Raw genomic sequence first — 21,751 nt, forward strand, 5'->3', positions numbered from 1 at the left:
TAGTAATTCACTAAAGTCTCATAGTATTCTTAGTATAGTATAGTAATCCTATGGCCTCTATAAGATCATAGAATCCTGAGCTCCAATTCACCAAAGCCACTGCAGCTTAGTTCTTCATTTGCTGACGAAATCAGTTAAGATTTTGATAACTCTAAGCCTAATAAGTATAGAATTTGCTCTTGATTCCAGAATTAAATTGTGTGCTTAATTTGTTTGCTACTTTCCAAACCTTAATGACCTATTGGTGATAACTAAAATAATTGTTTGACAGAAGATGATTTGCAGTTATAGTTATGAGACGAATGACTCAAAAACCGGCTGCCTTATTAGCCCGCCCACCAGTTATATTCCCCACCAGTTTACCTTTATAAAAGTATAATTTCACCTTTTCAGAATGCCGTAACAATAACAATTCATAAAATGAAATGAAGCGCGCTACTTTTTTCTTGCCATACTAAAGCTGGTTTTTTATGCAAATTGCCACAATAATTCAATGCTAAATTCTCTTTGTTCCATTGACTTAATGAAATGTACATAAAAGGTGTATGCATATACATATTTGCAAGTACATGTGTATTTAAATTTTAGAACAAAAACTCAGTCAATTGTGTCTTTAATTTAAATTGCAGCAACCAAGTAACCGGTTTTAAATATCGTTTTGTTATGCATACAAACGGACGCTGATTGCACATTCCACACTGCCTATAAAACACATTTAAAGCGGGGCCTGCTATTTATTAGTAACACCTCTAATTAATATCGCTATAATTTCATTTAGCAGGCAGATGCACTAATTTATTTACTTCTATAATACTACGCCTGCGCGTGCCTCCCACAACGTTTCCATCTATAATCCAATTGATATGCGCCTGCAAATGAAACTGATTAGCAGAGAGGAGTTTTACAATAACATCTATTAATTAAGTTTCAATTAGATTAGGTTGTTATTCTGGGACCTTTACGAATTGAATAGAGCGACCCACTGCAGGACAACCGTTGTTATGCTAATAGCTTTTCTTAGATTTTACCGAATGATGGACTTCGAAATAGAAGAGTCTTTAATATAGACAGTAATGACAAAATTATGTAGCATTTGCGGATAAATCCAAAATATAAAATAAGCTCGTGTTGTCTTGCGAACAGCTGTTTCTGAAATCCAGATGATCATACAGCCGCACAGGCGGGCGGGCATGTCTAGGTCGATTTGTCTCGCCATGTCGATTAGGAATAAATATACCTTACGGGGTCGTAGATCCTTCCATCTCCCTGTTACATACTTTCCAGAATCCTAACATACCCTTTTTATACTGGATAAGATAAGATATGGAATTATATATATTAAATAAATTCTAGCAATTCAATCAAATAAATTGTTTCCTAAGATTACGCCCTTACCATAACAAATTCGATTAGTTGTGTATTAATTTGTAATTATCGTTCTTTGGCGTTTACAAGCTGGAAAATTCTTATTGCGGAAAACTACCAAAGACTACCAGATGTGATAACTTCAGCGCGTGCGCAACATCGGTATGTTGTGGTTATTTATTACAGTATACCATTTGGGGAGGTGAAGCTATTTTTATCACGACTCGAATGAATTTGATAAACAAAACAAAGCCACGAGACTGACCGCCTAAGAAAGGCGTGATGCCTTTGCTAATTTAATTTAATTGAGCATCAATTGTCAGATTGATGGTGTATGGCAGACAATAACGAAACAAAAGCAGCAGCAAGAATTTGACAAGTGTGAAAAAATATATATATTTATAAAGTTGCGACAGTTGGCGATGTCGGCGAAGCAGACAGGAAATTCACTCAATAGGTAGAGAGGGAGAAACGCAGACAGACAGATGGACAATCTGAGACGCACAGTGGCTCACTTGAAAATTTCTAGTGGAATAAAGGAGAAGTCGAAATAATACAGAGATGTCCGTCTGTATGAACTAAGAGAACTTTCGAACCATAACAGCTGAACACATCAAACTTTGGATACAGACTTGTTGTATCCACATGCAGAATAAGCATATATAACCACAATATTTTATCAGTGAAAGAATCAGTTCTTGTGCCAAAAACATTATTTTTTATATCAATATCATAATAAAAGTTGTTATGAGTTTGTTTTTATAGTGCTTCGCAATAATCTGTTTTATCAAAATTGTAAAATAATTGATACCGAATTTTGCACAAAGATGTGATTATGGGTGTACGCTGTGCGAGTTTGTTTTATTTTTTGTCGTCCCCCTAAATAAGTCTCAATGACGTGTTTGTGTAATTAGCAGCGTATATTTTCAAACATTGACAATTTGGAAACAAAACAAGACATGTAGAAAAGGAAACCACATAAATCACATTTCGGCTTGCCAAAACCAAAAGACAAAAGCAAATAAGAACTGTACAAAATGTACGTAGTCTGTATGTATGTACATACATATGTACATCGATTTCGACGTGTTTTGTGTTTTAATTTTAGGCACAAGCCACATCAGCGACCAACCGGCGCATAAGAATTCTGCACAATGTTGTGTGTTGTGCTCGTCAGTTGGCAGCACGCGCGATAATGTCGTCAACCGCAACCGAAGAAGAGCAACAAATTACAAATCTAATGAATTGCATTCGCGGATCAGACAGCAACCCCAGCCACCTTCTCCTCTGTGTACAGAATCCGCCTAAATCCGCCGTGTCTTTGGATCTATCTTCTACACAGTTATTTGACTTTTCTTTCTACGCTTTGGCACCTCTTCTCGATTGTTTCCGCTTTTGTTCTAATTCGTACTAAAAATTGCACATTAGATCATGTCACAATAATTTTATTTGTTTGTTGTTGTTGATTTCAATTGAAAAATGGTCTGCAGCCTGCTTTTGAAATACATATACGAGTAGTATACACCAGATATCTACACGTTGATGCCAACAGATGTTTATGGCAAGAAAAGGCGCTTGAGTTTAGCGGGAAATGCATAAAATGTTACGAGAATTAGTTCAGGTAGTGCAATAAAATAGATTTCCCATAAATTTCAAAATGCCAACCGTTTCTAAGAACATACGAGTACACACATATGGGGTGCTGAGGCGAGGTGCTGAGCTGAGGTGGCGTTCAATTTAAGAGCTTTGCAACAAAAGTAGACATTATTCTGGCATACAATTGTGAAAATTAAAGAAAATAAATATTTCTTGTTTTAAAATAGCCGCAAACTTAAGAAATCTATTTACAAATTTAATATGTTTATATATGCTTGAGTGAAAATAATAATTTATTCGTTTAAGAGAAACAACAAATTCGTTTTGAATCACGATTTATTTACGAGTTAATGCGCATATTTATGAGTTACTAGTCAGTTAAACAAATTGCTGCTCTTAACTCCTTTACCGTCAACCACAATAAACCAGATATTATAGTTGATCTTATGAGCTTAATCACTTCGGTTAAAGCTTATTACTCTTTTTACATACAGAGTAAACTATCCAATCGGTTGAATATAAACTAACAAACATATGAAAAAGAACAACTTATTAATATAAAAATACGGAAACTGTACATCTATAGTTCAGATATGTTCTTATATATACCTCTCATATGTCGGTTTGCACAACCACTTAGAAATTCCGCCGAGAAGAGTTGGCTTTTAGGATCCATTTTTAGGAGTTTTCGCAGCACACGCTAAGTAATTAACGCGCTGATTTTATAAATATCACAATCGTGTTTCTGCCATTAGAAATAATTTACATAAATTATAAAATAAAAATATTTTGAATCACGTTTTAATATTAGAAGAGTTCTAAAGTGAGCTTGAGCCAATAAATTAAAAAACAAGAAAAATCAATAAAACTTCTATTAAAACTTAAAGTTGGAACGAATATCCTCTTCAAGTTCTGCAATAATTTCATGATAAATAACATTAATAGTTGTTTATTGTATGAATAAAAAGTTAGTACATAGGTGCCAAAAAAAAGAAAAGAAAATGCAACGCCAAAATATGGACTTCCATTGAATCGAGTTCTTGATTAAAGAAGCATATCTAAATGCGTTCGTTATTCGATTATACGAGTATCTGTATTCATAGGTACGTCGATCTTTCGATCTGTGTGCGTCATAGGGCAGAAAATATTCGTAATTCAAAATTAAATCACGTCAAGCACTTGCAATAAATACGTGCCTTCATAATGTGTGGCCAATTCAGCCAGCCCGATTGTTTGCAAAACCCGCCATAATTATGTATCTATATAGTAGACATAAAGATAAATTCAAGAATTTTTGGTGCAAGATTTAGGAGCCGCCAAAATTCTTGGCACTGTGTCACCAACAATCGGATAAATAAATATGCCACAACGCAAAACATTTTAATGGCTATGGCTTGTTCTTTGTTTGCTAAATCCGATTCTATTTTAAATGGATCGCTTTATTAATCTTCAGTTGCTCGCTTTGGTATCATCTATTTTGAGCAATGCATTTATTTCTAGAATCTAACAAACAAACGCTATAAATTAGTTGCTGTATCAGAGATGACGTGTGCGTAGTGCAGAAATGTGCGAAAAATCAATTTGTATATGATATGCTAATATCTTTAAAAAATAAAGAATTAGCAGAAATAATGGCTACCAAACAGAATTCCACAAACAATGCATGGTAAAGTTTATGGTGTGTATTCAAAAACCACACGTGATCACTGCTTGGAGCAGGCTATATAGACTCTGCAGGGCGCTACATATCTATAGGGAGAGAGAAAACGCTGAAGCTCTTATATTTGTTCAATTTAATGTTTGAATTGCTTTTTGATTGATACTTATATAAGCAACCATATAGGTCCAATAATTGCTGGCTCTACATGAGGTAACCAATGGAATGAGAATATAGGTATTGTTACTAGGAATGTTTAAATTATGGAAAATTATAATAAATCGTAGTTATGTATAAGCTGACCCGATTTATTTGCAATGTGGCATATTGAATTATGCATCAAACTTTATCGTTGTTTTTAAAAATAGAATTGCAATTATTTGTAGAATATCCATAGCTTAATAATTTTCCATGCTGTGCCAAATACCACCAGCCTTTCAAAATCGATAAGAATATATATCAATATTTTCCATACTTTGGATATAACGGAAATTTATTGAATTAATTTCTTCACATCTCGCGTATGTACCTTTATTAGACATTTCACTCGACACGCCTATAGTTGACGTTGAGTCAATGGGTAAGAATTTCTTTTCGGACAAATAACCATAAATATTGTTGGCCAAGCGAGCCAAGCAACTTTCCCATGAAAACAAATATCTGTCGGCATTTCCCAACAGCCTGTTGTGGTTATTGGTTACGTAGCGTCACAAGAATTTTTACACGAAAATTCCGACAATTTTCCAAGCATATGAAGAAATGGCATTGGCAAATCAGAAACTCATTTTCTGCTCGCGGCACATGCTTACGAAATTTCCCACAAGACAAACACACGCACACAAACACACACACACACACACTCGCACACATCGGATGAGATGCTATTTATAAAGCGGTTACAGAGATTTGGGCCGCATAGCAAGCATTCACATGCCCTTTCCCTCACCCACCCACTGACAGGGCGTGCAGAGCAGAGTTTATAGCTGTCAACAAACACACACACTCGCACATGTGTGTAGAGAACAACAGAAAACAGCTGTTTGCGCTATGGCGGCCGCTGCGGCGCCAGCAGCTGCTGCATCGTAAAAATAATTAAACAAGAAGGAGCACGAGAACAGAACAGAATAGAACAGCACACACACATCCACACTCCATATAAGAAGCTAAGAAAAAAACAGAATGAAAGAAGAGAGAATGTTACAGACCACGGGATTAGCCGACAGTAAAATACCCTACAGCGGGCATATAAAATTATCGACGCTGTATTAAGGCAGAGGTTTTTTTTATAAAAACCATACGAAATTTAGGTAATGTAGCTAATGTGAGCAGTATCTCTTTAAAAACACAGTACTAATTAATAAAAAATCGAAGAAAACTTTAACCACTGTTAATATATTTGATAGAAGTTGAAGGAAATAAATGTAGAAGGCCATATTGGTTATTCACACTAGTCACACCATTGGTTAATTCAAATGTTGGCTATATGAAATTCTGCAAATTAGAAGAGGATGAATTAGGAAGAACGGCTCTTTGAATGACATTCAAATAAACGTATGTTTTATGTTAATAATAACATATGTATACAAATTTTAGGTGGAAGGTATCGGTAATCTGTCTAGCGGTGGAAGACAAATTAAAAAAAATATAAACAAAACTGTATGAAGATTTGAGTAAAGTTTTACAAAATTTAGGGATTTGGCTTAAATTTAAATTTGGTTGTAAATTTTGATTGTGTAACTTTGAAATGGCAAGGGAAAATTGAAAAAATAAAAGCCTACATACCAAGTTTGATTAAAAGTATAGGTACAGATATTCGGGAAATCGAGGCGGGCAAGAAGAGAGACGGATGGGGGGACATTTCTAGATCGACTAGCCTTGTCGTGCTAATCATGGAGATGCTTCTTTCTTCCGCCTGTCACGTACATTTTCACAAACCCAATAAGATCAATTACCTTTCAAAGGCAAAGAGTATATACAAAAAAAAAAAAGCTCCGAGCTTGCACGCGCCAGGTTGCGATCAATTTGCTCTATGCCGCCCACTTTTGAGCGAGTCGAGCGCTCCGACGCGGTCCGCTCTCTCACTGGCCGTTTGACGGGCTGGCTGGTTGGCCTGGTCGGTTGATTGACTGGCCTGCCGCCACTGCCACCCCATTTTGATTTTTAGAGCTTTCGGTTTCATTCACGAGACAGCGAGACAAGCCGGCTTGTGCCAACTGCGGAGCTCGCTGAGAACATCGGACGCATTCGAACGCGTCGCACGTAGGCCTACGGCATTCGAATTTGAAAACGGCAAACAGAATATTAAATCGAAAGCGATCAGCGCGAAGTACAATACGCAATTTTTTATGGAATAATAATATACATAAGTAATTCAATACTGTGCTGGCACGAAATGTAAAGATATTGAAATTAATTTTTTACAAAATTCCAACAGCAGAAAGCTAAATAAAAAATGTAAATTAAAATTTAAATGTGTTGCAAATAAATTTCAAGTGTTGGTTGCTGTTGCTGTTGTTGTCGTTGCTCTTGCTGTCAACGAACAGCAGAGCTGAAACAGAAACGAACAAAAAAATAAGCAACGAAACTGCAGAGCGCAATAAATTAAAACAATAACATTAAAAATCAAGTGAGAAAGCAGACCTCAAAATACTGATAAATAAAAAAAGAAACAAAAAGGCAAAAATTTACATTTAAATACATTTTGTATTTGTTGCTACGTTTTGGCTGTGATAATCAACAAAATACCAAAAAATTAATTTAAACAAAAAGTGCAGCAACAACAACAACGATCACGTCAACAACAATATGGTTGGCAAAGTTTTGGGCATTCGCGACTTGGAGCAGTTTAGCAGTCGACGCAGCAGCATCTACGTTGATCCCGAATGCGAAAAGTTCTTTGAGCTGCCGCTCTTCATTGCGGCCAGCTCGAATGACATAACCACAAAGTGCCAGTGCTGGCAGTTCAGCCCAGGTAATAAAACTTGATTAGGTACCTAAAAAAAAAACAACACAGATACAGAGAGGGGGAAAGAAAGAAAGAGAAGCATTCAAGAAACTAAACATAAAACGACATTTAGTGCGACACACAAAACAAAAGTGAAAAGTTCAAAATGTAATAAAAAACCATTTACATGTTGCTGTTCAAGTGTTGTGAGACGCTAATTTAGCGAAGACACACACCAATGGAAGCCAATAGTGTTAATAAGTCGGTTTTAAGGCAGAAAGCAAGATATTTCTTGTACTTACGCTATTCAGAGTTCTTCCCATTCCTTATACTCGTATTTCAAAAATAAATTAAGCAGATAAGAGTTAAGAATACCCCCTAAATGGAAAAAAAATCTGATTAACTTGACATGGTGTTTTAAGTGCAGTTGTTGTACGAGTAGCTCAGGACATTGCCACTCAAGATAACAACAAACGAAACTATGGTATCTTTATAGGGAGGTATAGGGGGTGGGAGATACAAGTTGGTATACTTGTATCTCCCACCCCCTATGTCATATTTATTTATCTCTTTCAATCCATTAATTGTTGACCAACGCAAGCAATATTGATTCAGACACAATTTATTTAGCCCAAGCATCTGCCAATTCTTGTCTACATTTTTGGAAAACCATTCAGCAGACTAACTAATAGCGTTTCTAGTTACAACAAAAATTTTGGAAACACTTTCAACAAAAAGCGTACGAGTTAAATTGCGATCAAGCAGAATGAATTTCAAATCAAAGAAACAGAGTGAAACTTTTGATACAACATGTTGTTAATTGTGGGCCACTTGAAATGAAAATGTGCTCCATAAAACTCATATATTAGAAGCCGTCGAAATAAGTTCAATTTGGTTGGTCTTCTAATGTAACAATTGATCACAAATTGTTGGTAGAAAGAAAATAGTTAGAGTTACTAGAAAACGCGAATTGGAAATGACGATGTGCTCCATAAAACTCACATCTGTTTAAGTCCACACAAGTCAGTATGAACTTACTCAAATGTGTTAATTAATTTATTCATATTATTCATATTTATTATCGTAACATCAATCATAAATTATCAACTTCGCTTGCGTCATTGCGTCTTCAATATCGGCGCTGTCAAATTGTTTAAATGCATTTGTGGCTCTTATCCCCGTTCCAATTCATTGAGCAGCACTCTCTACACAACAATTGATTATACCAGTACATACGATATAGGAAAATTACCGCATACATACAAATTAGAAAAGACGTAGCCCATTCGCTTATAACTTGCGCAATGTTGTTGCTGTTCCTCTCGCCTCAATATTTACATTTTTATAGCCTGTACCCAAAGGGTGAAAGGCTATACTAGTTTTGTGCGCATGTATGTAACACACAGAAGGAGGCGTGGCAGACCCCACAAAGTATATATATTCTTGATCAGGATGAGAAGCCGAGTCGATATAGCCTTGTCCGTCCGTCCGTCTGTCCGTCTGTCCGTCTGTCTGTCCGTCTGTCCGTATGAACGCAAGGATCTCAGAAAGTATAAGAGCTAGAATAACCAAACTTGGTTTCCATATTCTCCTAAGACCGAGAAAGTACGAGTTTGAGTTTTTTTTCGATGCACCCCCCCACTTCCCCGCAATTCGTGTTTTTTCTTATAACTTCCGTAATTCTCGGAATTTTGAAATCAATTTTGGTAGGTACATCCAGTTAGTACTAATGTGTCCGTGTGCCAAATTTCATCATGATAGGTCAATTCTGAAGAAAGTTATAGCCATAAGTAAAATCGCTGCTCATGCGCTGCCTCTGTCGGCAGCGCTGCCCGCAGCTGTTGTTGTTGTTGCTGCTTTGGTTTAACTTTGTGCTGCATACATACACGCATATAAACACGCATAGGTACGTGATGTAAATGTATGCTGTTAAAACTAAACATAAACATATATTCTAATTTAATTAAATTAATTAATTCATTAATTTTTTTTAATAATTTAATTTTTTTTTAAATTTTTTTTTTTTTAATTTTTCTTTTTTTGTGGAGAGTACAGGCTATTTTACTGTCGGGCTTGCTCGACTGTAGCGTTCTATCTTGTTCTTTAATGCAAATTGGCGGATTAATTACTCACACAAACGCGCAAAATGCAAACTGAGCGCTCAATTATACAATTTCAGTTTTTTTTTTATTGTTATTATTGTCTACATTTTTATCGCTTTATTGTTGTTAATTTTTATGGCATTTGGTGCAGTCATTTGATATCGCAAAATAGGTGTAAAGCTTTTGTAAAATTTAATTGAACACAAACAGCTTACTAAAGAGATTTTAATGGCATTCTACTCATATATAGGACAACAACAAAAAAGCACAAAAAAAAAAAAAACAAAGCGCTACAACTTTGTCAGGTAGCTGTAGAAAAGAACGAAAAAAAAGGCCAGGCCTTATCAGTTGCTTTATTTATTTACTTTTGAGTGCAATAACAACGTTTCTGAAAGTCACAAACTTTTGATGATAAGCAGCCATGCAAAAATCGATCAGCTGTCATTTAAGTTATAATGAGACATTTTCACGTTCGTTCGCACAGCAATCAATTATAATGCTGGAAATTAGATAATCGACATGTTCACCCATATACAATATATTCCTAATCATTGGGGTCTTGGGGTTTGACGTCAACTTATCAATAGCACACGAGGTTCTTCAATATCTATAATGGCCTGAAATGAGTTTATAACGAATTTTTCAATTAAGCCTAAAGGGTCTACTCACGTGTTGAATCAAATCACTTACAATTCAAACTTGAATATACATACATATGTTGAGATTTGTGTTTTGATATAAAGGAATAGGAATCTTGGGAACTGGGACAAGCTGCGAAAAGGCTTATGAAGGAATAGCATTCCTTACATGGAAATTGATATAGAATATTTGCAACCATATTTAATTAAAATAGTGCTAAAATAGTGTCCCAAACTCATAAAACTTTTACAACTGAAGGCTGTTCGTAGCAACATTGAGAAAGTTTGTGTGCGATAGAAAACTACCAAAAGCAATCACTTGATGATCGATTAGCTGAATAAACAGCCAAAACTACTAAAGATTAGACGCACTATTTATACACACATATAATTGCCCCACTTTCATATTTGTGCCATCAATACAAAAAATTAATTACTCTTTTCCAAATGTCTGATTACAAATAAGTGCGTCTTGTGTTTATAGAAAGCACAACGTTAGGCATAAAACGTATCTGATTATGTTTCTAAATATTTTTAAAGCACATGAGAACTTGTTTTATTAAATTGGCATTAAAACTGGACACCCTATTATTGCCCAAATACTTGAGTTGAGGCAACTGGCAAGCCTCAAGAACCACTTGTTGGTATTTGTAACGATAATTGCTATAAAGAGTCGTCCAAATAGTTTGTCATATGATGATGTGCCATGGGAGGAGAGGGATGGGGAGGTTATAGCCAAGAAGCCTGACTGATAACTTGGCCAAACATCTTATCAGGGCGTTGGCACTTGAGCTTGCGTGTTGAGCAAACAATTCTACGCTGTATAAGTATAAATATGTATGTATGTCTAGTATAAATACTTAAGTGAAAATATAGTCGACGCTTGCATGATTTACGATGCATAAAAAGTAAGCGTTGGACGGCCAGCACGCTAGGTCTATTTTTTAGCGACCTAGCCTAAGTAACTTTGACTTGGGTATGACTTGTTCTCACTATTCTAATTTCTTATTTCTATTCTAGGCAAAGAGCCCGCCTTACGCTCATTCACCGAAATACAACAACAACTGCAGCAGGGCAAGAAACGCGAGGTGAAGAACATACTCAGAGAGAATTCGTGGCCGATCAACTCGCCAATACGGTCACAATTATGGCCACTGCTATGTGGACAGCATCTGACCAAGCAGAACACGCTGGATGGTTTCTACTGGGAGATGGTCCATCAGGTATGTACATTTTGGCTCCTATCCGAACAGTCAGTGCTATAATATTATGGATCTTAATTGCCTACCAGGTCTTCGGCACCACAGAGTTGTCCGAGAAGCCCATCATGTTGCCGGCCTTCGTTGATGCCACACACTGTTTGCCCTACCACTTGACCAGCACGGGTCGTGCGGTGGCCGATCGCATTGTGAATGTCTTGGGCTATGACTGCCCCGATATAACCTACAGTCCAGTATTGTACCCAATTACATCGATACTATTGCATTTCATGTCGGGTAAGTAAACAAATCATTGAATCCTTAAACTTGTTAAATGTTTTTGTCAGAAAAACTAAAGTGAAAGTATTGTTAGACGCTCTCCTCTGCGATTCTCATGCTAAGAACTTAAATGATTTAAAATAGAGCATTTTTAATGTGTCATTTAAAATGTAATAATTCAATAGAAGAAGTGAATCCAAGGTTTATGATGTAGTAGAATTGATTTCAATTGAAGTAACATAACATTTATATATTACGGTTCTGGTGTGAACTATTTGAAACGAAATCCAGCGTAATATGTTAAAATAATATGATCCATATAATTTTTCAAAGATGTGGTAATCTTACTAGAAGTATTTAGGTCGAAATAGAAATTAAATATTAAATGTGTTTAGAATAGTTTAAATGTCTTATATCATCAACCCTCTATATAAAACTTCCGGCACCTGCCAACTCTCCCCTTCTTCTGACAGTTTTGGTTTTTGATTGTTTACAAAAATTCGAAAATAAATAATGGCAAATAATGGGATTTTTCATTAATGCTAGATATGTTTCACAATATTTACATTCTACTTTAAAACGTGCATATATTTGTTATAAATGTATCATCAAAATAGTCCTTTTTTTTTATTACGTAATAATACTTAAGCAGATCTCGGTATATGGCGGGCTTATCTGTTTTTATGCCTTTTATTTTAAGAAGAACTGAAACCAAATTCCATTTCTATCTTCCACTTCTAAATCGTAAACGAGTTAAGCGGCAATTTATAATATGCAAGGTCGATTCTCCGGACATCACGTGCTTGGCTTTGTGTTGTTGTTGTTATTGTTGTTGCTGTTGTTGTACTTTGAACAAAACACTTGAAATGAATTTGGTATCAGCTCGGCTCGGTGGCCCTCTACGTGCCGGTAATCGCACCTGCCGAGCAAAATTTGTAGCCACTTCTATCTATTTTTCAATCGAGCCTATGGTGGGGGCACTGCTCGTGAATGTGAATGTTAATGTAAATATTTGATGAATACATTTTATCGCATCTACAAAGTAAACAAATAAGTGGCACAATTGTAAATCACGTTGCCGCCCACCTGTCCCCTTCATCTTATCACAATTTTGCGTGAATTGAAGTTTCGTGATGGGCAGCGAATTGATTTGGTCAACATTCCACATTGCATTTAATTTAATATGAAGTGCAAATCGTACGAGTAGCGTCTATTAATGACGCTGTAGTTAGTGTTTCACATTAGCAGCAATTCCAAGCTACAATACAATACCTGCCTTGGTACTTGTTGTTGCTGTTGTTTTTATTTGATTTCTTCAAGTCTCCTGCCGTCCACCCGTCGTTATCAGTTCATTTGCATTTGTCTGGCAGCGATTCGTAAATGTTGTTATTGTTGTCAGTCAATTGAATTGTTTGCCAACATATAATTTTTTATTTGAATTGTTAACTGTTGGAAATCGGATTAAACTGGTCACATGCGACAGAGATTGTTGATTGGACTTAACCAGTATGTGCTCACAATACCACTTAGAAGTGAGTTTTTGGTTAAAACATTACTCGCGATAAAAGATGCATTTAATGTTTTTCCTTAACAAACTCAGAACTGAAAAAAGTAAAATAAAATGAATGCTTGAGGTATTTATTCTTTTTTTTTGGATTACAATTAAAACATGTTGCTACTAATTCAATTTCTGGTGATGACTAATTTCCACTGGAATCGAAGTCTGGCAAGAGTAAACTGATCACAAGTGTGTAAAGCGAATCAAGTTATTACGAACATTGATGCAATGTTGTCAATCTTCTCAAGTTATTACGAATATTGATGCAATCTTGTCAATCTTTGAGAAATACCGATACATTGTACAGATATATAGGTAAGCGTAAAAAATGAAGAACATCATCATATCCGTCGTTAACTCACTAAATGACAATGAATTTGAATGCCATTTTTAGGTAAACCGACCCATTTTCTCATTTCCCATTTCTTTTTAGACTAAACATTGTTTCAGTTGTTCATATGGACTCAAAGATATTAGATCTGTAGGTTGTTGATCAAAATTAAAATTTGATTTGATTTGCAAATGAAAGATGACGTAAATAATAACTGAAACTTCTGAACTTATTTTGGGAAAATTTAAGCTGATATACTTTTTATACTCTGTACATGAAATGTACAAGAGTATATTAGGTTTGCGGGAGCTGAAAAATGTAACAGGCAGAAGGAGGCGTGGCAGACCCCACAAAGTATATATATTATTGATCAGCGTGACAAGACGAGTCGATCTAGCCCTGTCTGTCTGTCTGTCCGTCTGTCCGTCCGTATGAACACCTGGATCTCAGAGACTATAAGAGATAGAGACACCAAATTTTCCACAAAGATGCGTTATGTGTGTATTCTATACGAGTTTGTTTTATTTTTTTGATTTTCCCCCGCACTTCCCCCCTATGGGGGTTTTCCCGATTTTCCATTCGTATAATCGCCTATATCTCGGAGACTATAAGACCTAGGAACACCAAATTTTAGTCCAAGATGCCTTGTGTGAATACGCAGAAAATGTATATTTTGGAATTCCCCTCCCTCCCCCCTCTCCCCCGCAAATCGTAACTCCCGTAATTCTTGGAATTTCGAACTAAAATTTTGCATATACCCCCAGTTAGTAATTATGTGTCCGTATGCCAAGTTTCACTATGATAGACCGATTTACCAAGAATTTATAGCCATAAATATATTTGCTGCTGCAGCGCTGCTCAAGCGCTGCCCGCGGCTGTTGTTGATGTTGCTGTTTGGTTGACTGCGAAAATGCTTACACAGACACGAATAGATGCGCATAGGCATACATACACTCACACAGACGCAATTGCTATGTAAATGTGCAATTATACACCCTTTACGTGAGTTCGAATACCGAGAGAGGTAAAATCGATCCAATTTTTTTTTTATATATATTTTTTTTTATTTTCTATAATTATTGTAAACATATGTACAGAGTATTTCAAAGTCGGGACACCCGACTTTAGCTTTTTTACTTGTTAGTATTTTATTTATATTTCTTGACTTTATAGTATTTTGAAATATTGGAAGTAGATATTGGTTAGCATTTCTGTACAAATTTAGTAGATGGGGCTCATTAAATCTATCCTACTATAAAATAAGTTTACTCGTTTAGTATCCTTTGTTGAGATTGTTTTTTTTTTTTTGACGTTGCATTATAATCAAAAAGAAATTTGACTAAGATGATAAAGATCGATAGATATAATATTTATTGCCTCTACGGCAGTGCTTGCTCTAAACATTTTGGAAAACTCTCAAGTATATTCTCAACTAGTACACTATGCTAGGCAGGCTTCCGCTGCAAATCGTAGATAACATTGAGAACACCCGTATTCAATTTATTCGCTAGTTTTCGTTTGTTTTTGCCAGCTGTGTTCGCCAGCTCTGACGCACGTCATTCCCATAATCTAATTAATTTGAGATGCTGAACTTTTGCCGGCAATAAACTTTTGTATGTACGCTGGCCCCTTATACACAATACATCCCATACATCCAATACCTATACAAGTATGTATATGTGTACATACATACTTGTATGTACAGGGTCTAACGCTGCGCTTTAAGTGTGGCGCACTTTATTTAGAATATCGTTATCATTCATGCATGTATGTATATATGTACATATACTTGTATATATATGTATATAGCTATGTGCTTAGTGCATATGTATGTATGTGTGTATGGTTGTATAGGTAGGCTTGAGAAGCGGCATCAATAAAATGCGACTCATTTGAGCACATGATTTGATAAAGTCCCGCTGATAAGACGCCGAGGTCGGTCAACATTACAAAAGTCGCGCTCCCACTGCCCAGCTTTCGAAGTTATTATTATAATTGTTGTTGTTGTTGTTGGTGTAGATGATTTGTTTTGTGTTAATTTTGGAGGTTTGTTTACGAAATATGTGAAATGTGTCTGTCCGTGTGTCTGTCTATCTGTCTAGTTTGAAATCTCCGCAGCGATTAGTTTTAATTCCGGTCTACGAATGCAATACCTCAAGGTAATACTTTTTATTGTTGTTGTTATTTTCATCGCCCTGTGCACTTTTCAAACACACATACTCGTACATACCATACATACATATGTACGTATCTCTAGAAAAATAATTGGTTTGTCTCGCGGTCGTTTTTCTTGCCTCTTTTTTTTTTTGATGTACAATTGTTATTTTACATGCATGTGCCTCCGCCATTGTTTACACAATTTGCCGAAAAGGAAAATGGCAAAAATTGCTGGCGGTATTGAAAACGAAAATGTTGTTTGTATTTATTTGCGTTCATCTTGTTGTAAATGAAAATAACATTTTCGACTATAATCATGTACCACATGTAGGCCTGTCGGCCCAGAAATTGGAAGCTGAAGGTCGTCCTGTCAGACATACTTGTAAGGTACGTTTTACCTGAAAATAAATTACATTTTTGAGTATTTCTTAATGTCTGGTCGGTCCGCTAAGTAATCGTTATATCGATCATTTCTAAGTGTTCGATATATTTATAAAACATATTATATCATTTTACTTCAAGGTAATTGGAGTGTATTTGATCTGCTTGGTAATGGAGGATCAGAGATAACACATATTTTACTTCTAAAATCGAAAAAGAGTTCTCATTTCCTTACAAAATAAGTATTGGTGCGAATAATTTGAAATTCCACAGCAAGTCTAACAAAGCCATTGAAATAGTCATTAAATTGTTATATTGTTGCATTGATGTAATAACTGGACGCATTTATTAAATATCTTGGAATGCCTTCCAGTATTATTTGAATTTATTGTTTCTTCTATTCTTAAACTTAAGCTTACCAAATTTAAATATTTCGATATGCAGATGTAGTTGCATAAAAAGAATGACGATTGATTTTAAATCTGCATATTTAATACAAATTTAAATAAAAAGGACCCTTTTAAACAAATGGCCTTCAGCTGGAGTAAAGAGTTCGGTACAGAATGGTAGATGATTATTGAATGTCGAATGTTTTTCTTCAACAGTATAGTGTGACAGTTCAAGAGGTTGGTTACTTATGCTAAATAAAAACAAACAGTTTCAATTCTTTATCCCTTCCGAGTACTTATCTGACGCCCCACTCGAACTCGCAAATAAATGAAACGTATCGGGCTTGAATATTGAAATCTCCGCACTGGCGATTCAAAACAACATTTTGTGCATTTCAAGTTCAAGAGCTTTACATAAACATTGGCCCGAGTGTGTACCGTTTGTATGCAAAGTATATACATTTGTATTTAAGGGTGTGTGCGTCTCGTTGACGTCATTGTCTGTGTGTATTTGCGGCAATTTAAGCATATGGTGGACGTCGTTGGCGTCGCCGCTGACTTTTTATGCAAATGCGAATTTGCCACTTAAGTAAAAAAAGTAAAATGTGTGCATAAACAAAGAAAACAGTGGCCGAAGGAATGCAAAAACAAGACTCGAGCACAAATTCCAGTGAGTGTCGAGTTGGTTGCTGGTTGGGCGATGTATGCGTTCGAGTGGTTAGCACAGTTTTTTATTTTTGACACATATAAGTATACAAATATGTGTCTCTGTTTTTTATTTGCGACTTTCGCACTCAGAACTGCGACGCATCTCATGTTTGGCGCGTTAACATCCTTGGCTATTTTTAGACTCATTCACACATAAACATACATATGCACGCACATATCTAGATATATTATATTTTGCTTTGTCGAGTCGCACGCCGTTTGTCAACCAACGCCTGCCTAATTTTCCTAATGAGCCGAGCACGTGAGCATAACATTCACATGAAACCCTAGGGGCTGCCGGTTTTGTGTGGCTAGCAAATAATTGTTCTCGCGTAAACAATATCTCTTTTTCCCTTTTACGTTTTTGTTGTACTTTTACTCATTTTTATGTTTCTTATTTTCTTATAAATATTTTATATTGTTTGTTATATTTTTTTTAAAAAATCTCTTCTTTTTTGTACATTTCTATATACACATTTTGAAATATATATATTTAATTTTTAAAGTTTTTACTATATTTTATTAATTTTTTTTTTACTAACCATATAAAACATTGATTTAAAAAATTACATTTAATTTAAAAGAAATATGACTTTAAATAAAGTATTAACAATTTAATCAAAAAAGGGAAATAAATAAATATTTTACAAAATATAAACACAACATAGTTCAAAATCGAACAATATTATTCGGTTCTTGATACAATTTTTTTTTTCTATTTTGATTGTATTTTCTAACATAATAAATATTTTCCATTATGCTAATAATTTTCTCTTTAACAAATGTTCTTAACCATATTAGTTTCATTTGTTCTATATTTATTTTATATATAATTTGTTTATTATCTAGACTTTTTGCCCACTAATTTAGTTGATTAATTTCGTGTTTCTTTTATTGTGTACATTTTTTTTATTGTTTATTACTAGTGATGGTAATTAAACTTTTTTTGTATTTATAGTATTCGTTTATATTTATTTGTGAAGCTACAATTATCTCAAAGAGTACGGTTTTTTACTACATATTATATTATTTTAGTTTTTTATTTTTTTCTAACTTATAAGTCTTCGTTTAAGATGTTTTTCAATACGTCAAGAGTATTTTGTGTCGACACAAATAAAATTCAAGTTATATATCTACTTATATGTACATGTGTGTACCAGTATATAGGCGAGGTGGTTTTACGCTCTTAAAACAAATGCGCACTTTTTATAACATTTCGCTTGCTTTTTTCTTCTGCCATGCTTTTGTTTGATTGTCATTTGTTTTACGATTGTTTATTATTCTTGACTTGTATGCCCTGCCCAAACAAACAGACAAACAAGCGTACAAACATTTCATTCTGCTTGCTTTATAGAGTAATTGAGCAAAAACAACAGAATTCAAATGTCTAGCGTGCACGTGTTTTGATTTAAATACCAAACATCTTCATTAGGCGTAAAAAATGTATATTTCATATAGTATTGAGTTTGTAACAAAAGTGAAATGGATATTTATTAGCTTTGTGGCGAGTCCAGACAATATTTTGAAGTCGACACATCAAAGCGCATCAATTAGCTAAAATATTTAATGCCTTCAATTGAGAATCTTCGTTTTTTTCTCAGTTCTTCAGTTTCAGTTTCAAATTTGCATCAACGAGGCGTAAAGAGTGCTTCAATGGAATGTTATATTTCATGTATACTATATACATTTGTACATACATATGTATGTATTTCAAATGTTGTGTACTTGCCTTGCTATTTTTAACCCCTACTGTTTGTGTTTGCACGCTGAGTCAATTAAGAGATGATATGATCTCTATATCATACATACTTGTACTCCCTTTTAGTGGGGCTTGCGAGGTTTTTAGATAAGCAGGCGGTTGGCATTTAGTTTGTTTGTTCCTCAGATTTAGAACAGCAAAGCCAACAGCTCCGATTTAGTAACATTTCTAGTGTGAACAACAATATAGTGATACGAGTATGGCGAGCGATTTATATCTGGAAAAGCTAGTAAACTACTCGTACGTACGACGTCAGAGATAGTGCAATTCGTCAGGCACAGTCTTTAAATCTCATGCTGCTGCAAAATGTTTCACAGCTAGACTTATCGCAAGATCCAAAAATATCTACTAATTGGCCAATTAGAGAGCCAATCAATGGTAATAACTCAAGCTGCATTGTAAATTCAGCGATTATACATATATCAACAATGCTGATAATGTTTGCCAATATTTATGAGTTGATTGAGCAGAGTGCGAAAAATTTAAATCAAATTAAGGAAAGACAATTGATAAGTTCATTTTTGAACATTTTACCAACTCGTCACAACGAATTTACTATAAATAGGCAGTAATTTGCAAATATTTAATGAGAATAAAATATATTTTGTAAACAAACAGGTCGTTAGTCTTATCAGTCTATAAATTTCAGTATTAATAATATATAATATGTGTGTATATGAGGCGAGAGGTGCATCTGAGTTTTTGCAATTATATACTTAAAATATGCTTTGCACTTTTAAAACTGCAGCCAAGTTATTACTTTTTTAATTGGAAACTAACAAATCATTCAAACAAACTTGTCCGCTAAAGCAAGTCAATAACCATATTTGCCTTTCAATTATAGTCTATTTAAGCTTAAAGGCTGCTAAAAGAACAAATTTCAAGTCCGCTTTATTTATTGGAAAGTAAATTACCCTTTTGATAGCTGAATAGGAAAACCACTTAAGCTATCTTTTATTCAGTTATTGGTCGTCAAACAATTAAGTGATAAGACTTCGAACGCCTTAAGAGACCCTAAAAACGTTATATCCCAAAACATGACTAATTAAAAACTTGTTAAAAATCAATAAACCGTTGCGGAGATATCCAAGGAAGACTTTAAGTCATATTCGGAGAAAACTCCAAGACCACTAGAGCAGGGCATTGAACCAACAGCATGCACGCTCCCTACTTTTATCCCCTAACTTTTACCTGAGCACAAAATAGAATGCACCCACCACCTTTTATGAGGTTGGGTAAATCTCGAAAAATTTGCAATCCTTGCCAACATCAGTTTTAGGGATTATTCCACACATAAATTAAAAAGAATTGTTTAAATCGTTTCTATGGCAAATACAAGTAATATTTATAACTACTTATTCGATAGGAAAATTATGTTTTTAAACACATACCGCCGAATTTAAAACAATAAAAAGTTCAAAATCTGTCCAACACTATTGCTTCAAAGCTTTAGTGCTTATTCAACACTTTTAAATCAAAAAGAATTGTTTGCACAATTGCTTCAAACAGCTATCGCAATGAACTCTTATAATTAGTTTATAGGAAAGCGACAGAATTGATAACAATTAAGTATATTATAAAACTACAATTACGGGTAATCGCAAACTAAGCAGAACTGCCTTAAGCCGGCAAGAGCTGACGCTGCACTGATACCGCGCTGATAATGGTGTGCAGTTGTTGTTGTTGCAGTATAAAATCTTGTTCTATAGCTGTTTGCATTTTAATTTTTTTTTTGCATTGCAAAGCATGTAATGAAAAAGATAGGAGACTGTGAAGAAAAATGTAAATAAATTCAAATCTAAAAACACAACAACGGCAAACGACAATTAAACTTTGTAATGTACAACAATAATAACAACAACAAGAACAATAAAAACTACAACTAGAAGAACTGAAACAAATCAATAGCGTGAAGGGGGGTAGGGGATGGGGTAAGGCTGATAGACCAGCAATCTGCTTTTGTTCACACTTATCAGCAAACTAGCTAAGCGGCAAAAGCAACAAAAGTGCCGCTTATGTAAAAATGTGCATCGTACCAGCAGTCTTAATTGAATTTAAAGCCCTACCCTATAGGACCCATGCACACACACACACACACACACACACATATACACACACGCACACCCCCAACCACCTGTTGTAACTGTAATTATTTCCGCGTGTTGTTTTCTATTTTGTGTGTCAATTGGTGAAGGTTTTTGTCAGCCTGCTAATTGAAACTTAAATGGCTTAGATTAGAGCGAGCAGCTGAAAAATTAAGCAATTTATTAATTCTTTTAAGCTTTTATTTCCATTATAAATTGATTATTTGGCTTATCAATTTTTTAAGGCCCGTTAGTGCTAATGAGCCAGGCACGAATCTCAATCGAAACTCACATGTTTATATGCAGAACACGCAGTATTGTGCTTTATTTTTAGACCAGCTCAGCTCTGGCCGTCAATGTTCATTACACAATTTTAGCTAATTTTTCAGACAAATAATTTGCATGCCGAAAAGGTAAATTAAACAGCAAAATGTGCTCATTATGAATGCGGCAGCCACTCACTCACTTGATCGCAGCTTTGCCCCTTTGGGCCGACCTCAGTTGAATTTGCAATTCAATTTGCTGCATCGCTGCGGGCACTGTGAAAGGCTCAGACCTCAGACTAAGACTCAACCTCGGCCCCAGGCTCAGTCTCAGTCTCCCA

The 21,751-nt window shown here is 35.1% G+C and overlaps 1 protein-coding gene across 14 annotated transcripts in view; it reads left to right on the forward strand.

Moving 5' to 3' along the window:
- The window catches only part of LOC115630425 (GTPase-activating protein skywalker), a 70,908-nt gene that overhangs the window by 39,790 nt on the left and 9,367 nt on the right, over positions 1 to 21,751 (forward strand). For 7 of the 14 annotated variants that reach the window (XM_030526969.1, XM_030526977.1, XM_030526968.1 and 4 more), the window contains 2 exons: positions 11,323 to 11,525; positions 11,594 to 11,798. In XM_030526969.1, the coding sequence (XP_030382829.1) occupies positions 11,323 to 11,525; positions 11,594 to 11,798 (408 nt within the window). Of the gene's footprint in view, positions 1 to 7,084; positions 7,590 to 11,322; positions 11,526 to 11,593; positions 11,799 to 21,751 lie in introns of those variants that run through there. The other 7 variants (XM_030526964.1, XM_030526966.1, XM_030526965.1 and 4 more) reach the window with 4 other exon arrangements.

Source organism: Scaptodrosophila lebanonensis, unplaced genomic scaffold (genome assembly GCF_003285725.1).
Source record: "Scaptodrosophila lebanonensis strain 11010-0011.00,11010-0021.00 unplaced genomic scaffold, SlebRS2 tig00001410-arrow-pilon, whole genome shotgun sequence".
NCBI lineage: Eukaryota > Metazoa > Arthropoda > Insecta > Diptera > Drosophilidae > Scaptodrosophila > Scaptodrosophila lebanonensis.